The 17,412-nt window shown below is 39.4% G+C and overlaps 1 protein-coding gene across 1 annotated transcript in view; it reads right to left on the reverse strand.

Annotated features, from left to right (window-relative positions):
* The window catches only part of CFAP44 (cilia and flagella associated protein 44), a gene marked incomplete at its 5' end in the record, with an annotated part of 33,106 nt that extends 18,077 nt beyond the window's left edge, over positions 1-15,029 (reverse strand). The window contains 12 exons of the mRNA XM_035894044.1: positions 1,139-1,304; positions 1,705-1,898; positions 2,856-2,986; positions 3,323-3,485; positions 3,925-3,980; positions 5,931-6,201; positions 7,105-7,247; positions 7,733-7,957; positions 10,374-10,526; positions 12,207-12,317; positions 13,263-13,472; positions 14,935-15,029. Of these exons, the coding sequence (XP_035749937.1) occupies positions 1,139-1,304; positions 1,705-1,898; positions 2,856-2,986; positions 3,323-3,485; positions 3,925-3,980; positions 5,931-6,201; positions 7,105-7,247; positions 7,733-7,957; positions 10,374-10,526; positions 12,207-12,317; positions 13,263-13,472; positions 14,935-15,029 (1,918 nt within the window). The remainder of the gene's footprint in view (positions 1-1,138; positions 1,305-1,704; positions 1,899-2,855; positions 2,987-3,322; positions 3,486-3,924; positions 3,981-5,930; positions 6,202-7,104; positions 7,248-7,732; positions 7,958-10,373; positions 10,527-12,206; positions 12,318-13,262; positions 13,473-14,934) is intronic.
* Positions 15,030-17,412: the final 2,383 nt, after the last annotated feature.

Below are 17,412 nucleotides of genomic sequence, written 5' to 3' on the forward strand. Positions count from 1 at the left end.
GATGAAGTCCGTGTAGAATGCTCTAGGAGAGCCTGCTTTAGCAGGGGGGTTGGACTAGATGATCTCCCGAGGTCCCTTCCAACCCTTGCGATTCTGTGATTCTGTGATTCTGTGACATCCTGCTCAGTATATAATCTGGGGGAAGAAGGAGGAAGGGGAGGGACGTTCAGAGTTATGGCGTTTGTCTTCCCAAGTAACCATTACATGTGATGGAGCCCTGCTTTCCTGGGGATGGCTGAACCCCTGTCGATGGGAAATGGTGAATGAATTCCTTGCTTTGTTTTGCTTGTGCACGTGGTTTTTGCTTCCCCTATTAAACTGTCCTTATCTCAACCCATAAGTTTTCTCACTTTTACTCCTCCGATTCTCTCCCCCACCCCATTACGGGGGGAGCGAGCGAGCTGCTGCGTGATGGTTAGTTGCCAGCCGGGGTTCAACCACGACAACTTGGACTGAGTTCTGGGTTTAGCAAGTACATGCTGCTCTCAGTCTCAGGGTGCCCTGTGTCAACACTCCACCAGCCTGCAGCACAGAATACCTGATCCTACTCTGTATTGTTAAACACTTGAGAACCTTAAAAAGCCTTGTACTCAGACTCTACATTGGTCCCATTTCCTGTCATTCATCTCCTAATGAATGACTTCTGTACTTCCTTGAGCATTCAAAGATGTCTTGTCCCCCTTTCTTGCTTCTCAAGATAAAGACCAGCATGGAGCACGACGGCGTATCACAAACACTCACATAATGGCCGTGATGTCAGCACAACTGACCTAACCCAGCTGTTACAGCATCTGCTCTGCGTGGTGCTGGTAGGGTTAACAGAGTTCACTATAATGGTCTAGGCATCCCTCAGTCATGATTGATTTGGACACCTTTTTACTCCCTATCTGAAGATGCAGCTACCTAGCTGAATTCAAGTTTTTTGATATTTTAGAAGAACCATAGAAAGTAACTGAAATATTTTAATGCTCTCCTGAGACTCAGAGATACATGAAAACTCATCTATTTTAATTACAACCATTAGGAATATAAAAAACTAGGCAGAGAGATTATACTGCGATATGACAGCTAAATAGCATTACTTGACCCCAGAAAAGAAGCAAAACTAAAAGGGCGCGGAGTCCAATCCAAGACTCACAATTCATCCCACTCTGCCTTCCTCTTCATGATCTTAGCTTTCACCTTGTCAGATTTCTCAACAGTTCTTCTGATTTGCTCACGTTTGCTTTCTATATATCGTGTGGTTGGTTTTCGGACCTCTGATGTCTTCATCTCTTCAGCCTCACCCTCGAAAATTCCAGCATCTGAACCTAAAAATAACCATGTGAAGATGTAAATGCCATGCAGCACAGTGCAGTTCCAACTACTGGAAACCCCCTGGGATTGCTCCTGTAGAGCTGGTGTTGATCAGAATAGTTCCACTGCAGTGGATGTTCTGAACGGATTCAGGTTCTTTGACTTGACTCTTAATTCTATCCACAGGGTTGACAGGCAATTGCTGACATTGACCTAAACATGGAAAACTCTGTGTGCATGTTACTATGTACACAGGTACTAAAAATCCATACCAAAGTTGTATTTCTTTACCTCTACCTAAAGAAATTATCATTTCTTTAGCTTGGACTCCAGAAAATAAACTGAGATGGAAGACAGAAACCACATTACTGATAAGATTTAAATTATCATTATTAGCCCTATGCATACGCCTTGTCTCTCCGATGATGTCCCTTTCTTCTGCTTGTTTCCATGCCTGCTTAAGTACTGTCCTCTTCCATGATGAAAGTTCCTTATCTTGATAGTATTTCTCAGGCATTGCAAGAAGTCTGTAGGTGGAAATCTGGTGATTGCTTTGAATAGCATGAACAACAACAGTGTCAAATTCCAGTGAGTCACGAAACCTGAAAAGTCAAATTAGACAAAACTGTCTGATGTCAGTAGGCACAACCTACCATTTTTCCTTGACCAAAAGGACATGAATAATATAGTTTACTTATCACACTTACAATCATTACATGTAAATTCAGAAGTCAGTAAGTAATAGCATGATGACATCTGACACTATCTATTGACTTCTATTCAATCTAGGAATGGAGATGCCCAAGAACATGCATATTAACACTTCTCCCAATACTGAAACTTACGGCAGGTTCTTAATGCAAATATTTTTCATCTTCCATTAAGGACTGATTAAAAACCCATTAATTCAAGTCTTTTTTCCAGTCACACACTCTGTGTGCCTAAGGTGGTTTTGTTGTTGTATATTATTCCTATCTTGTATTTATTTTTACAAATTAACCTTTTGTTATGTACTTAGATTTAAGAAAACCAACCCAAAATGCCCCCTGCGCTTAAACCTGTGTTCCTGAGAAAGTTCATTCCATAACTTTAAACTGTACAGGGAACATTGCACTAGCAATGCCACTAAAACATCTGACAGACATGCAGCCTGCCTGAAAAATAGGGGTTTATTTCATAGGTTGTTCTTCAAAGTTCCAGTAAGAGTTCTTGGTTCTTACTGAACTTAGTGGCAAAACCTCAAGCAAACTTAGTCTCAACCCCCACCCCTACCCCAATCCCAATTTTCTTCATATAGAAGTGAGTCAGAATAAAACTGCTTTCTTGATTTGCATATCTGAATTTTTGCCAAAGATTCAAAAGAAGTAAGTACACTCAAATGTCAATATATACTCTTGTGTATGTTCCAAGTAAAATAAGAACAGAATCATAACAGAAGAAATATTGATTACATCAGGAAAAAAAAAATCACATTCTTTTTCCTTGTCGCAGGTACAACTTCATATACAATAAGCCCCATGCAAGGTCTGAAGGAGAAGTAGAAGAAATGTGGTACTTACTGATTTTGTAGTTTCTGCAGTCCAATCAAGTATTTCTCATGTTCCCAAGCCAGCTCTTTTTGCACTAACTGGATTCTCTGTGCTGTCTGCCTATCCAGCTCCTCAAAGATCCTATGGTCCATCTCATACTGCTGCAGAAAGACAGAAAACCCAGCATCACATTAACTTGGCTACTAGTAATATTTTGGTAATAAATAGTTTTGCCTAGGTGCCAGAGTTCCATGCACATCAACACCATCCTTTATTTCAGGAGCTATTCAGATGTCTACAGAGAACCACATTGTTCCCACATGCTTCTTAAATGGCACAAATCATCAGCTCTGATTGAGACGTTCCAGCAAATTATATACTCATAGAACCACCTTAATCCAAAGGGCTGGACATCTTTGGCCCCAACACATCAGGTAGCAACATTTTAGAAAAAGGTGCCTCTAAAGGTAAACAACCCTTATAAAAAGCAGATGTACCTCTCTGTGTAGCTGCATGTGCTTGGGCAACTCCTGATTCTTTTGAAGAAGAAAAAGAAACTCATGCCTCAGTGCAATTAACTCCTCTCTTTTCTTGTTTTTTTTTTCTTCAGCTTCCTTCATTATCCGTTCATGCTCCTTTTTCTGCTTGACTTCCTCAATGCTGAAAATACATAAAAAAGGAAATGGTGTTATCTCAATGGAAGAGAGGAAAGATTACAGGTTATGTAACCTTTTAGATTTCCTTGACAGCCTTAAACTGCCAGTGAACTCAATGGCTCTGAAGGTAACTTAGAAAGGAATCATCTTCCTGTATATTTGTACAGACTCCATGTCATGGGGCTTTGACTTTGACCTTGTGTTGTCTCTGTAGTCTGAAGTTAAGTAAACCTCAGAGTACCACATTTGAATTACTACCACAGAAAAGTAGATGAAATGGAGGGAAAGGCTGAAAAAAAACCTTTGTGTGTAACAAGGAAATGACCCAAATTCAGGGTGATCAACTTCTCCCTCCTCTTAGGAGGCAAAAAGAAATACATGGTCTGAAAACAGAGCTATTAACACTTAAAAATCTCTTTCATCATTACCCAAGCTTCTCTTACTTGTAGGCATTGGGATCCTCAATGTCTTCAGTAGCCTTCTCCTTCTCAAGACCACTCTGGAATAAAAAAGTTGTCTTTTCTTTAAACAAGCAATAATAGTTTCAACAGGCACTAAAGCTTTTACAAATATTAAGACAGAGCTCCCACTGCCTCTCACAAAACCAAAAGAAACCTTCGTGATCAATATTGCTATACAGGCCTTAAATATCAGGTTTTAAAGTTTCGAGAACAAAAAGCAATTAGCTTGGGTACATGGAGAAGAGCTAATAAAGCATAGTTCTTAGGAACAGAGAACACAAATCCTATATTGTCCTTTTCAACATTAACCATTACATGATTGCTTATCCTAACTTCACTCTGTCCCATAACATCTTTGGTTCTCTAACCCCCAAACCCAATTTTCTTGCCTCCCCTCACTGCCAGGTTGACAAGAGACAATATATCCTGGGCTAATTCCAAGTTACACGTGTAATTCATCTGGTTTGCTTCTGCCGACTGCATAATGGGTTCACAATTATTAGCTGTGAAGAATGACAGATGGATGGACACTGCAGTCGCGCAAGCCTCCTTTCCCTAGGCAATCATGCTCTAAAAAAAAGGGGGGGCCTATCACCCTACAGTGAATACAGTCATACTAAATTGATCTGTAATTTAACTCAATTAGTTTCAGAGGATTTGTATTTGATTCTCTACGAATCTCATTAAGTTTAATGAAGATGGAATTTTTAAAATCTTGCACATGACTTAAATCTAGAATAGATACTTAATGAATATATATGTTAATAAGGGAAAAACTCTATTAGGATGGTCATTAAGCAATGTTGCTAGCCTGAACAATAGAAAGACCAAAAGATCTTTATATAGAGCTACTTACATACTCAAAATGATAAAACTGTATATATGATTAATCACTACTTGTAATACTGGAGTTAGCAAGGCTCTGATATCACAGGTTCCAATCATTCACTTAGGTAAGAAAATAATTTTTAGTCTATTTGCAGTGCTATGTATTCTTGTGATACTGGTAAAGAATTCCAACTAGTCATGAACAATTTGACTAAACGACCAAAATCACAATTTCCAATCTGTCTCCCTCATCAAGCATCTTTCAAAGCGGAGTTACCAACTAATATTAAAAATATTTAAAAGCTGAATTTATTTTATGTTGACACTTTCATGAGTTTTAAACTGTACTGAATGTATATCTACTCAAAAAGTCATTGTCCATGATAGCACTTCTTTACTCAACAGGTCTCACTGCTTCTTTCAAGTTATGTTTGTTTTAATTCAGGCACTCTAATGAATTTTTTAAAAAATCTCTTAAGTCTGAACATTTTCAGTTGGGGAGTTGACATCTCTCCTTTCTTGTGTATTATCAGTAGAACTGTTACTGAGTTCCAGTGTCATCTCTTCAAATGTGATAAAGGTGATGAGCTCTACAGTGATTACAGGACACCTGTAAAATGATTAGTGTTAATGCTGTCCAAGAGTGAAAGAGCAACAGGATCAGCATCATGCTGTGCTATCTTGCAAATTTAAAAAATCCAACTGGTGAACTGTATATGAATGGTACCAGGTGCACTGAGAAACTACACATTTGATATTTTTCAGTGTTATTTCTAGAATCTCCTTCCAGAGCAGAATCATACTTTCCTGAAATTAAATCCAAGACAGGTATTAAGTATGACAACTCTTTGTGGTTCTTTCATTCTAGGAATGTGCAAGATTACACCTTTGAGTGGGAAAAGACTAGTAGAATATTACACGTGAACAGCACATCCTATGTTTATTTGGAGAAAAAAACAAAGCATTGAGTAGGAACAATGCAGTTGTGGTGCCCGTTTATTAGGAAATGTTTTGCAACAGCTCTTCTTCCAAATTGTTTGGGAAACCACAGCTTTTGCTTTGAAAGGTCTATGATGCCAAATAATCAAGCTGCATTTTGCCCATCTGCAGTAGTTTCATAGTAAATAGGCCTAATTCAGTGAAAGAGGGTAGTGACTTACTCTGGGAGAGGGGATTTTGGCTTTTAGCTCTTTGTGAACATCCTCTGGAGACAAGATGTTGAAAGTAAAAATGTTTCCATCTCCACCACAGGTAATCAGAAATCTGTCATCATAACTAGAACAGATAGCCCCGATCTGGCCATAATCATTGTCATGTACATTGAAGGACCAGTATTCCTTCAGGGCATTCACTGAGAGGTCTTTATCCTGGAGAGGATAAACACGCAGTGCACCATTCTGCATCCCACAGAACATCAGGAGTCTGCTGGCACTGTCAAATAAGCAATGAGAAACAGTAATAGTAGGCAACTTGTAACAAGTAAGGTCACAGCTCAAAAAATGATACATGAAAAGAGCTAATCTAGCTTAATAAATGTAGCTTTCCTGATTGTAAACTGGGAGCAAAGTATTTGGGCCATTTAAAGTATGTGTGATACTACTACAAATTTTTTTCCAGCTAACTGGCTGTTCAGGAACGTTGCAGCACTTGCTGGTTATCGTGGAACTGGTCTCAGCCCTGAGTTAACCAGGGTAGTAGTCACCAAGTTCAGAGCTAGAAAAACAGTTTTCCTTCCCTGCTCTCCATTTAATATGGATGATAGTGAATGCAGCCATCTGTAGATTAAAGCCTGAACTAAACCTGCCTCCTTAGATGCAGAACGTGCCTAGCCTTACAGGGAACCTAACATCAAGAGTCTGAAAATAGTTCGCCCTTTTCATTCGTACAGTTTGCAGAATGTCCTGAGAAGCCTGTATTCTTTGCACAAGAGGGATGAACTGATCCTACCATGTTCTCCTCGAGGGCTAGCTGTGTCCTCTCTTTGCTAACTATAGAAAAAGAATGACTGTTCTGGTGATCACAATTTACAGAGGCTTCTAATGGTTCTCCTGGAGTTCTACAATCTAGGATGTTTGAGTCCTAATCAGTACTTAATTAGAAATAAGACATTTTCATCTTTGAAGGGCTTTTGAAATTATTCCGTCAGATGCAGTGGCCAGCTGTGCCCATTAGGAATTTTTAAGTGAAACTCAGTGCTAGGAAAACCAGAGAGAGTTCCTGCATACTTGAGTTGAGCCACAATTAAAAAGGGACAAAGCAGTGCACTCTACTCCCTTCCAAGTTCAATTTCATCAAGCTTTATCACAAAGCTATCTGTTACACTACAATATTTACCAGAAGGAGATTTGGTGGATGGGATTGTTGTCTGTGTCCTCAATAGGAATCACTTGAAAGGGTTCATCTTGCCTGTTTTCAGGGTCGTCTTGGTGATCATTTGAGAATTCACAATGATAGAGGAACCCTGAGTCATACCCACCCTGAAGAAGAGAATGATGGTAAAGAAATGGTGACAAAAGAACACTGAAGCAGCTAACCAGGTAAATATCCTTTTCAGAATAATTCTTCCTATCTTAAGGATCTACGATAGGTTAGAAAATGTTACTTCCAAACAGCTAGAGATACTATTTACCCACAGAGAAAAATCTATCATGATCGCTGGCATTACAAGCCATCCTGCCAATATGTTAAGATTCTGCCTTCTGCTTGTGAGGGAACAGCTTAGACTTTGTGCCCATTCAGGCATCACCAAGAAGCATGCCTACTGGAAATTTACCGAACAACCTGAATTGGAGTGACACTACTGGTTTACTTCACAAACACCGCTGAAACTATCCAGTATGAAGGGAATTCCATGTCCTAGAGATGGCAGGTTTCAGATAACCAGTTTTCTATGGCACCCAGATATATGAAGGGAAGATTACCACCTTGCAATCCCATCAACATGAAATAAAAATTGATTTACCAAGGAAAGCCAAAATTTTCCTGGTGCTGAATAAAACCCACAGAGAATGGGACTGGGCTCCTCTGGTATGTAGAGAGGTGGCAATGGCTCTTCTTCAGGTTCCTCTTCACATTGTTCTTCTTCTTCTATCTCCTTTCCCATCTCCTGTTGCTGCTTTATCCATTCAAGCTTTGCTTTCTCCTTCTCCTGCTTCTTTTTCTCTCTCAGTGCGATCTCCTCTTCCAGCTATTGCAGCAAGCAGAGAAATGCAGAGACATGAAACCAAGTCACTCCATGCATTACTGACTGAAGGAGTCTTATAAATTAAATCCGAGGTGGTCCTGGCATTATATATACACACTATCTAGAGAAATCTCTTTTCCATCAGCTAAGCAGAGATCAACCAGACTTCATGGGAGTCTCCAGTGGAATACCCCCATAATCCTCCTGCAAAGTATTTTAACTCATGGTCCTTTGAAACAGAAACCATTCTGCACAAGAAACAGACTTCAGCATTTCCTCAGAGAGATTATTCCCAATATTAACCACTGTTAGCATACCACTTCTGCAGAACTCCTAAACCCTGTCCTCTGCTTGCCCAGGGGAAAGAAAAACACTAGAAAGCTGAACTCAAATTCCCAAGTTCCAGGGCATCATTGGTGGAAAGTAAAAGAGAAAAGCTATAATGGACTTTACTTCATCTGAACAATGAAGAGAAGACACTTGAAGATTTGTAAAAACTTTAAAATCCCCTTTCCATTCAAATCTACTTTAGCATACACAAATATCAAACATTCTCTAAAGCAGGATATTTCTAAAAAGATATTATCATAGAATCATAGAACGTTTTGGGTTGGAAGGGACCTGTAGAGGTCATCTAGTCTAACCCCCCCGCAGTGAGCAGGGACACCGCTAACTAGATCAGGTTGCTCAGAGCCCCATCCAACCTGGCCTTGAACGTTTCCAGGGATGGGGCCTCCACTACCTCTCTGGGCAACCTGTTCCAGTGTTTTACCACCCTCATTGAAAATAATTTCTTCCTCATATCTAGTCTAAACCCACCCTGGTTTGGTTTAAAACCATTACCTCTTGTCCTGTCACAGCTGTCCCTACCAAAAAGATTTTCCCCATCTTTCCTATAGGCCCCCTTTAAGTACTGAAAGGTTGCAATCAGGTTTCCCCGCAGCCTTCTCTTCTCCAGGCTGAACAAGCCCAACTCTCCCAGCCTGTCCTCATAGGAGAGGTGCTCCAGCCCTTGGATCATTTTTGTAGCCCTCCTCTGGACCCGCTCCAACAGTTCCATGTCCTTCTTGTGCTGAGGGCTCCAGAGCTGGATGCAGTACTCCAGGTGAGGTTGAATCATAGAGTGAATCATAGAGCAAACCATAGAGAAAGGTCTGGAAAAGATCTCAGAAGAACAGTCTCTTGCCCAAAAGCAGAATCAGCTAAATCTTAAATATTATCAGCTGATGTTTGTCTGACCTACCTTTTAAAAATCTCCTGCTATGGGGACTCTACAGCCTACATAAACTATTTCAGTGCTTCACCACCCTTACTGTTAGAAATCTTTCCTTGCATCTTATCTAAAACATCCACTTTTATTAATTATTGATCTATTCCTAGATGAAAAAAAAGACAATTAATATTCTTCCCCACTGTAGAAACCTTTTCTATTTTTAAAGATGTATAGTGTCTCACAACAATATTCTTTTCTTTTGACTAAAAAAAAAAAAAACAAAACCAAAAAACAACCCCAAAACCCAATTTCATACACATTCTTTCAATCTTTCCTTAAATACATATACTAGCTTTGTGATCATTCTTATGGTTCTTCCTGTGAGAAAACCACAAAGAAATATTTCTCCTTAATGCTGACCTCCTTCTAACTGTAACAAAAAATGAAGCTTTGCTTGACATTCAGTAATGTACCACTCAGAGAGAAGCAGTTAATAGAGAAAACAGAGAAATCGCAGGTTAAGAATAGAACCAGAGAGGCTGTTGGATTGTGGTGGACTGAACATGGGACTAAGAGCCTGCTCACTGGAGCTCTGCTCCTGAACCTAACACCAGCTTGATTTTTAATTTCATGAAATTAACTACAGCTGAGAGCTGGCATAATGCTTTTCCTTTGGTCCCTCATATCTCCTAAAATGCTAGTTCTCATGCAGAAAGAAAACCACTCCTTTAAAGTTATTACATTTTTAAAAATTCAGAAACATATAACTTCTAAAAAAAAAAAAAAAAAAAAGATGTTTCATGTTTGCCTCAAAGCAACCACACGGGTGTTTTATGACTGTTCAAAGGAATTTCCTACAGGGCTAACATCAACCACAAGAAACATACTTTTTCTGAAAATTACCAAAATGAAAATATTTTGGGAACTAATGCGCTATACTATGTTTCCCTTTCATTAATGGTATCATGTAGTTTTAATCAAAGTGCACATCATGCTTTCAGTGTGAGGTACGTTCCATTTGAATAAACAAACAACAACCTGTAATTTCAAGTGTTGAAACTCAGCCACAAATAGAGTCTACCTGGCCTTCCCCTTCAAGAAGCTTAGCAAAAATCTTATGCAATACAGGGACTAGAAACCTTTTGGGGTAGTTCTGTCCTCTGGCACATGAAGAACATGAAATTCCTCCACAGGAGAGTTCTTTACCTTGATTCGTGATTTAATACTACAAAAATGGAAGTACTGTGTCGGCAGGTTTTTTATGTGATAGGTGGACACTGTATCCTGTTCCTCAGGGAGAGGGGCAGGAACCTGGAGAGCAAAGCCATTCTCACAAAGGATGAGGAGTGTACTATTCACCTGTACAAAAGCACAAAAAATACAAGGGCAGATGTATACATGGAATTGAGAGAAATGGGAAAAAGTTAGTTTCAGGATGCATAGGCACAACGCCAAGCTCCATCAGGATGCATTAACTGTGCTCATATTTCAATGGACACTTTTATACGGACATCAGAAATCAGTGAGCTGCTTTTATACTCTGTATTCTAGGCAAAGCTAAGGAATTGAAGAAGTCCTTGCCATATACAAAAAAGCTATTATTCTGACACTGTCTAGCTTGGAAGCAGCATGATATTTTGGGAGTTTGGTTACATTAAAGGATGGATCTGACCCAAAAGTTAGGAGCTAAGGTTTGGGGTTGATAATTGTTTGAAAGTTCATATGTTTCTATACTAATAAGTCCCTTATATCTTCAAGACTGGACTCAGAATCTTGCCAAACACTATTTAGCTTTGAGTTTGTTTGTTCTTTGCTGGTACCTGCCATGTCCTTTAAAACTCAAAGTTAGGAAGGATGGTGAGGTGAGGTTAATAATTATTTAGTGTTTTGAGATTTTAAAAAGCAAATTTGTATTTAGTTTCAATTTTCTTAAGCTATCTAGAGAAGAGAGGCTTATTTTATCTGACCCATCACTAAAAATGTGCAAAGGGGACATATTAGAGTTGCTATGGAAACCTTAACTAGGAACGATATGGTTCTTGTGTCTGTAAAATCTCAGCCTTACAAATGCATTCACTAAATATATAGTATTTAATCCCCAAGGTGTTTTAAAAAGAAAAAAAGTGTAACACTCAGATGCTTGTACTGTGTTTAGTAAGTGTTCACATCCAGCAGTGGAGACCTGATACCAGTAGAGAAAATTACTCAGAGGGAACCTAACATATCAAAGACATGATGGGTGCTTTTTTTAGTAAGTGCAAGTACCTTATCCTCAAAGAAAGGACTCAAAATACAACCATCAAATCAAGATCTGTCATTTCTGCAGTAAGATAGAGTTCATGCCAACAAGAGTTCTTCTTCCAACACAGTTTTTATCAGTCCCCATGAACAAGCAATAGTAGCTACACTTTGTCACTGTGCACCAAGATAATGTATCTTGCTGGCCACTTTGTCAGTGTCTAAATATAAAGTAAAAATACTAAGTAAAAATACTAGACCAACCAAAATTTCTGAGGTTACTCTAACCTTATACAACTTATAAAATATTAGCAAGAATCTATTTGAATATGTCACTAGCTTGCTTCAAACATGAAGTGTGAATTCCAAGAAGTACCCCAAAGCTTCCTTATTGTGGTCCAAAAGCTTTGCAAAAACCTGTTTTAACATGGGCAAGAGACAGAGGCAATAATGCTCAAATAACTTTTTTATCAAAGAAGACTAAGACCTTCCAAAAGCTAAGGCAGGGGCCTGCTTCTTCAAGGCAGGAACTCAAAAAGTTGAGCAGAAGTTTGTGCTTTGCATATGTTTCTGCTCTTTGTTATCCAAAGTCCAAAATACATTCAAAGTGACTGAATGAGAGGTACAGCTAAAAAGAACTGAAAGAACATTCTGAAGCAGCATGAAGAACAAAGTAACAAAACATCTTTTGCATTGTCTACAGAGAACATGTCTAGGGTCATTGTTTTCACTGGAAGTTCTTTTCAAAATGACATTTTAACACTGTAGGGAAGGAAAGGAAAAAAACCACGTATTACTCACATGAGAAGGTGGAGACCACTGTAATGACTGCACAGGCCCGGGGACACAGATGAATCCAATTGGCTCATATTGATCTTCAACAGCAAAAAAGAAAACAGTTTTGTCTTTACTCTGAGAAGAAAAAACAAAGATGACTGAATCAAAGCTGACCAAACATTTGAAAGACCCTAAGTACTTTACGACATAAACACATACTTCAAATGTTTTGTGGCTCAACAGATGGACTTACAAGTGCCTTGAAACTTAGAATTGGACTTCCATGATGATTATAGGGAGAAAATAAAAATTCTGCCCACCTTGCTACAGAGCCCTGCATGCACCCACAGCCCTTAACTGCCCTGATGGGCCTCACCTGGTGTCCCCAGCCATGTGCTCTCTGCCTATTGCCCCAGAAGCTCCTTTAAAGCTCAGGCTCAGGCCTGATTTTTCAGATAAGACAGCACAGGCTGATTTCCCTGGATAACAAAAAAATCCAGAACTGGTGTGCAACATGAAGCACAGCAGCTTAAATCCCGCATTAAGTGAAATGCATGGTGGTTCAGCTCAAGCAACACCTAACTGTAAATGCACTGAATATGGCTGAAGGCTCTCTTGTAAAAAGAGACTTCATTGACTGGAAATCATCTCAAAGACTAGCAGGCACACTGACAAAGCAATTGGTCAATTCTGTTGTAAGGCCAAGCAGTGCTGGGTAGCAGATGGAGTGCTGCCAAGGCAGTGTATGAATGGACTTGCTTTTAATAATTCCAAGACACTACTAAACTAATTCCAAAATTAATCAGCTCTATCTTCAAAGAGGATTACAGAATTCATGCTAAACAGTTCAGTAATTCACAAAATGAATTGTGTGAATTGCACGGTTGCTTTCCTTCAGGAAACAAATTTGAGTGCAAACAGATCCTTCTCTTCTCCCAGCACTGCAGAGAACTACAAGAAGTAATCAACAGCAGTAATAGAAGTATACCTGTGTTGTCAGTAAAGAAATTTTACCTTATCTTTTTAAATAATCTCTACATCTGTGTCGTAATAAAAATAAGCACAAGATGTTATACATACCCCTGTGGCAAGCACATTTCCATTTCCTTCATATGCCAAGGCTGTAACTGCAGTAGTGTGAGGTTTGAAAGCTTGTTTCAGATTTATCTTTGCGTTCTCTGTATTGGTCTGTCCTGCAAGAACGGGCAGTCCTTTGGGATCATAAACTTCAATTACACGGACAACGCCATCTTCAAACCCCACTGCAATTATACCTCCTTTAGGATTTACCTTTGAGTGGAAGAATGAAGAAAAAAATCACAGTGTACATCTGAGAGCTTAGGATAAGAATCTGTATGACACATGCTCTGGTGTTAACCTGTAACTCATCTTACATGGAAGTGCTGCTGAAGTACAAAGAATGTTTCATACATGGGAATTGTTTATCCTCTCTAATACACTACTGTAAAGTGCATGCGAGGACTGGGGATTATTTTTTGGGTTGGTTTGGGGTTTTTTTTACTGATAACATGCCACTGAGACTGGATATGTTAATGAGGATGCGGTTGTAACCTCTGAGGAAGAGGTAATTCATACTGATATACAAATATATCAGTAGCTGCTTCTTAAGGAGAAGAGTTGGAACTCAAAAAAGGAATAATTACATTACCCTGAGTATAATATTGGGCATTGAATGTGGGTACGATTTTTGAAGAGGTGAGGGCACAGATGTGGGTCTGGCTGACTCCATGCAAAGTACAGCTGCTGATCACTATTCCCCAGGGCCCAGCCATTTAGGCAGTTTTAAATCCATGTCACTGTTCACTTTTCTAACCTGTATGTTGCTAGCTTACCTATGAGGATATTATGGTATACAGATGCTTCAAAGTACGTCAGATGAAATTCTCTGAGATTAATAGCACAGATTTTCAAATACATTTGAGCACCTTAAGCTATGTGTTAGTATCTAATGGGATTTTAAATGGAGCTAGGGAGACTAAATACCCTTGATTTTTCAGATTGTGTTTAGCACCAAGTTTTGTAAAACTGAACTGAGTCAGTTTTGTAATGCCGTACAATTTATTGTGGCAATCAGCTTACCTCTTGAATGTATCACCTAACAGCATCCCTGAAAGTCTGTATGGCCAGAATTATAAGAGCACTGTCCCAGTGTTACCCTTGCCTTAGAAATTCAAATAAGCACTTTCCTCCATAACTTTGCTTATAATTAACACACCAGGCTTGCTATGTTTCCTCAAGAACATAACTAGACACTATTTTAATTAAAATTAGCAAATATGTCTGAAAGTGATAGACTCCACACTCCACAAATGATCAGCTCTGGCAACATTTTCTTATGATTTATCTCCCAATGTTTGTGGATTGCCTGGGCTGTCATTTCAAAATGTGTTAACTAACTCATGTTAATTGACAATTACTCTGCGTGGGTTAAATAGAAGCTGTTAGTCTATAAACTAAGACTACTTCCTGGGACTGCACACTGAGATCTGATTTTAAAATCTCAGGAAGACACCGAGGAGAATACCTGACAATCCACAGTAAAGTCAAACTGTATACATATTATCATACATACATACTACTCCACAAACTTATACATACATACTAGTACAGTAAATTCCAGTATGGCCTAACAGTGACTTCTTTAAGGTCTTGTATTGAGAGCAACTTTCTTGATGCTGGCAGGCTTATACACCCCATACAAATTTTTGTTAACACACTAGCAAAAACTCACAACATGAGGTGCCCACGTCAGTGCTGTTCCTCCTTGTTTAAACTTAATTTCACTCAATTGACTGTTGCTGATGAAATCATAGACACGCACTGACCCTGTGTGGAAAGGAGACAGTAAGAATTTATTTCTTGCAACGTCACTTACATTTTAAGATTTATGGAGAAATGTCTATTTGTTAAAGCTGGATAGAAAGTTATTAATTTTTCTGTTTGAGTATCAAATGACCATCTGGAAAGACATGACTGATGGTTAGAGTAACACAGCCAGCATGGTGCCCATGAACAAAATATAAGCTTTCTTCACTCTTTAACTTACAGGCTCCCAGGAGCTGTCAGGGCTGAGGGTTGTAATAAGAAGTCGCATGCTGACTACCATGTGTAATTTTCAAGTAATCACAGAACGGTGGCATACTGTAAGGAAAATCTGTACTGACAACATAGGAAAAGATGATACGCTACTACTTGGAATTGCCTAGGGAGGAAAATATTTAAATGGATGAAAATGGGAAATTGTCCAAAGAAAAGCCAATTTCACCAGAGGTGAAATTAACAGATTAGTAGACATACATATTGGTATGCATAAAATTCCATTCCAGCTGGCATATATCCTAAGTGTCATTTGCTCAGCTGGTAGGAGTTTGTCTTCAGGCTAGAAGTGCATGTACATTGTATAACACAGACAAATGACAAGATACTGCTGACAAGAATTGAGTTAAAGACCTTGTAGCATTTTCTGAGAAGTGTAAATGACATCGTTAATATTCGGGCCAGTGGTTCTTCTTTCAAACCATGATAAAACTAACTGTGAGAGGCCTAAATTGCAATATTTGTATAAGTTTGTTGTGGTTTAACCTAACCTAACAGGCAACTAAATATCACACAGCCATTCACTCACTCCACCCCTGCAGTGGGATGGGGAGAGAATCGGGAGAAATAAGGTAAAATTTGTGGATTGAGATAAAGACAGTTTAATAGGACAGAAAAGGAAGGGAAAATAAATAAATAAATAAATAAATAAATAATAATAATAATAATAATGACAAAAGGATATACAAAATAAGTGATGCACAATGCAATTGCTCACCACCTGCCAAACAATGCTCTGCCAGCTCCCGAGCAGCGGTCACTGACACCCTGGCAGAGCATGGGAAGCTGCAAAGTCCTTGATTTAATGTAAGCACTACTTAGCAACAACTACAACATCAGTGTGTTATCAGCTTTATTCTCATGCTAAATCCAAACCACAGCACTATACCAGCTACTAGGAAAAAAAAAATAACTCTATCCCAGCTGAAACTAGGACAGTATTCACCCCTTATTCTATACCACCTATGTCATGCCCAGGTCCCATGCTTTCCAATACATTCCAATTAATCACCACCAATTTTCCTGGTTTTTGATACATACACACAGATATCATTCCCTTTGTCTATGAGCCATCCCTATAAAACATCTGCTGAGTTCATTTAGTCCATGACTTTGGGCTCCATCTGTCATAACAGTCTTTCAGGGCAGGAGAGATGGCGTGTGGTGTTGGATTGTGGCATGCTAAATCCAGTTCTGGTTCCATCATTGCTGCACTTGTCCAGTTCTATCATCACTGCACTTTCCTCCATTTCATCAATGTTCATTCTTCATTAATCTGGGCAATTCTTACTGTAATACCATTAATATGGCATGTAGCCATCATAGAAGTGATGATATACAGTATTATACAGCAATTAACATCATACAATTTAATACATTGGCTATTCTCACCCAAAAATCACATCCCCTTGAGGTACACATTGGACTTCCCCATCCTCCCGCATTACCCACCAAGTGCACCCAGGTCCCTGAGCAAAAGCAATCCCATGAATGGGTTTGTCTTTGCCTTAGACAGGAACAACCCAGACTGCCTTCTCCAGCATATTTTTACATGCACTACAGGGACTTTATCTCCTTCTACAGTACGTAAAAGTTTTGACTGGGCAGGGCCAGCTCAATTGGCAGATCCCCTAGTGTTGACTAACCGGGTGGCTTTGGCTCAATGTGTATCCCAATGTTTGAGTGTCCCAGCACCCGGAGTGTCCCAGCACCCGTGGCTCTCAGTGTAGTCTTTAACAGTCCATTGTACCATTCGATTTTCCCAGAGGCTGGTGCACGATAGGGGATGTGATACACCCACTCAAGGCCGTGTTCTTTGGCACAGGTGTCTATGAAGTTGTTTCGGAAATGAGTCCCATTTTCTGACTCAATTCATTCTGGGGTGCCATGTCACCATAGCACTTGCTTTTCAAGGCCCAGGATAGTGTTCCAGGCAGTGGCACGGGGCACAGTTTCCAGCCATCTAGTGATTGCTTCCACCATTGTAAGCACATGGCGCTTGCCTTGGCACGTTTGTGGGAGTGGGATATAATCGATCTGCCAGGCCTCCCCATATTTATATTTCAGCCATTGTCCTCCATACCAAAGAGGCTTTAACCACTTGGCTTGCTTG

The sequence above is a fragment of the Egretta garzetta genome, unplaced genomic scaffold (genome assembly GCF_000687185.1).
Source record: "Egretta garzetta isolate BGI_Z169 unplaced genomic scaffold, ASM68718v1 scaffold465, whole genome shotgun sequence".
Lineage (NCBI taxonomy): Eukaryota > Metazoa > Chordata > Aves > Pelecaniformes > Ardeidae > Egretta > Egretta garzetta.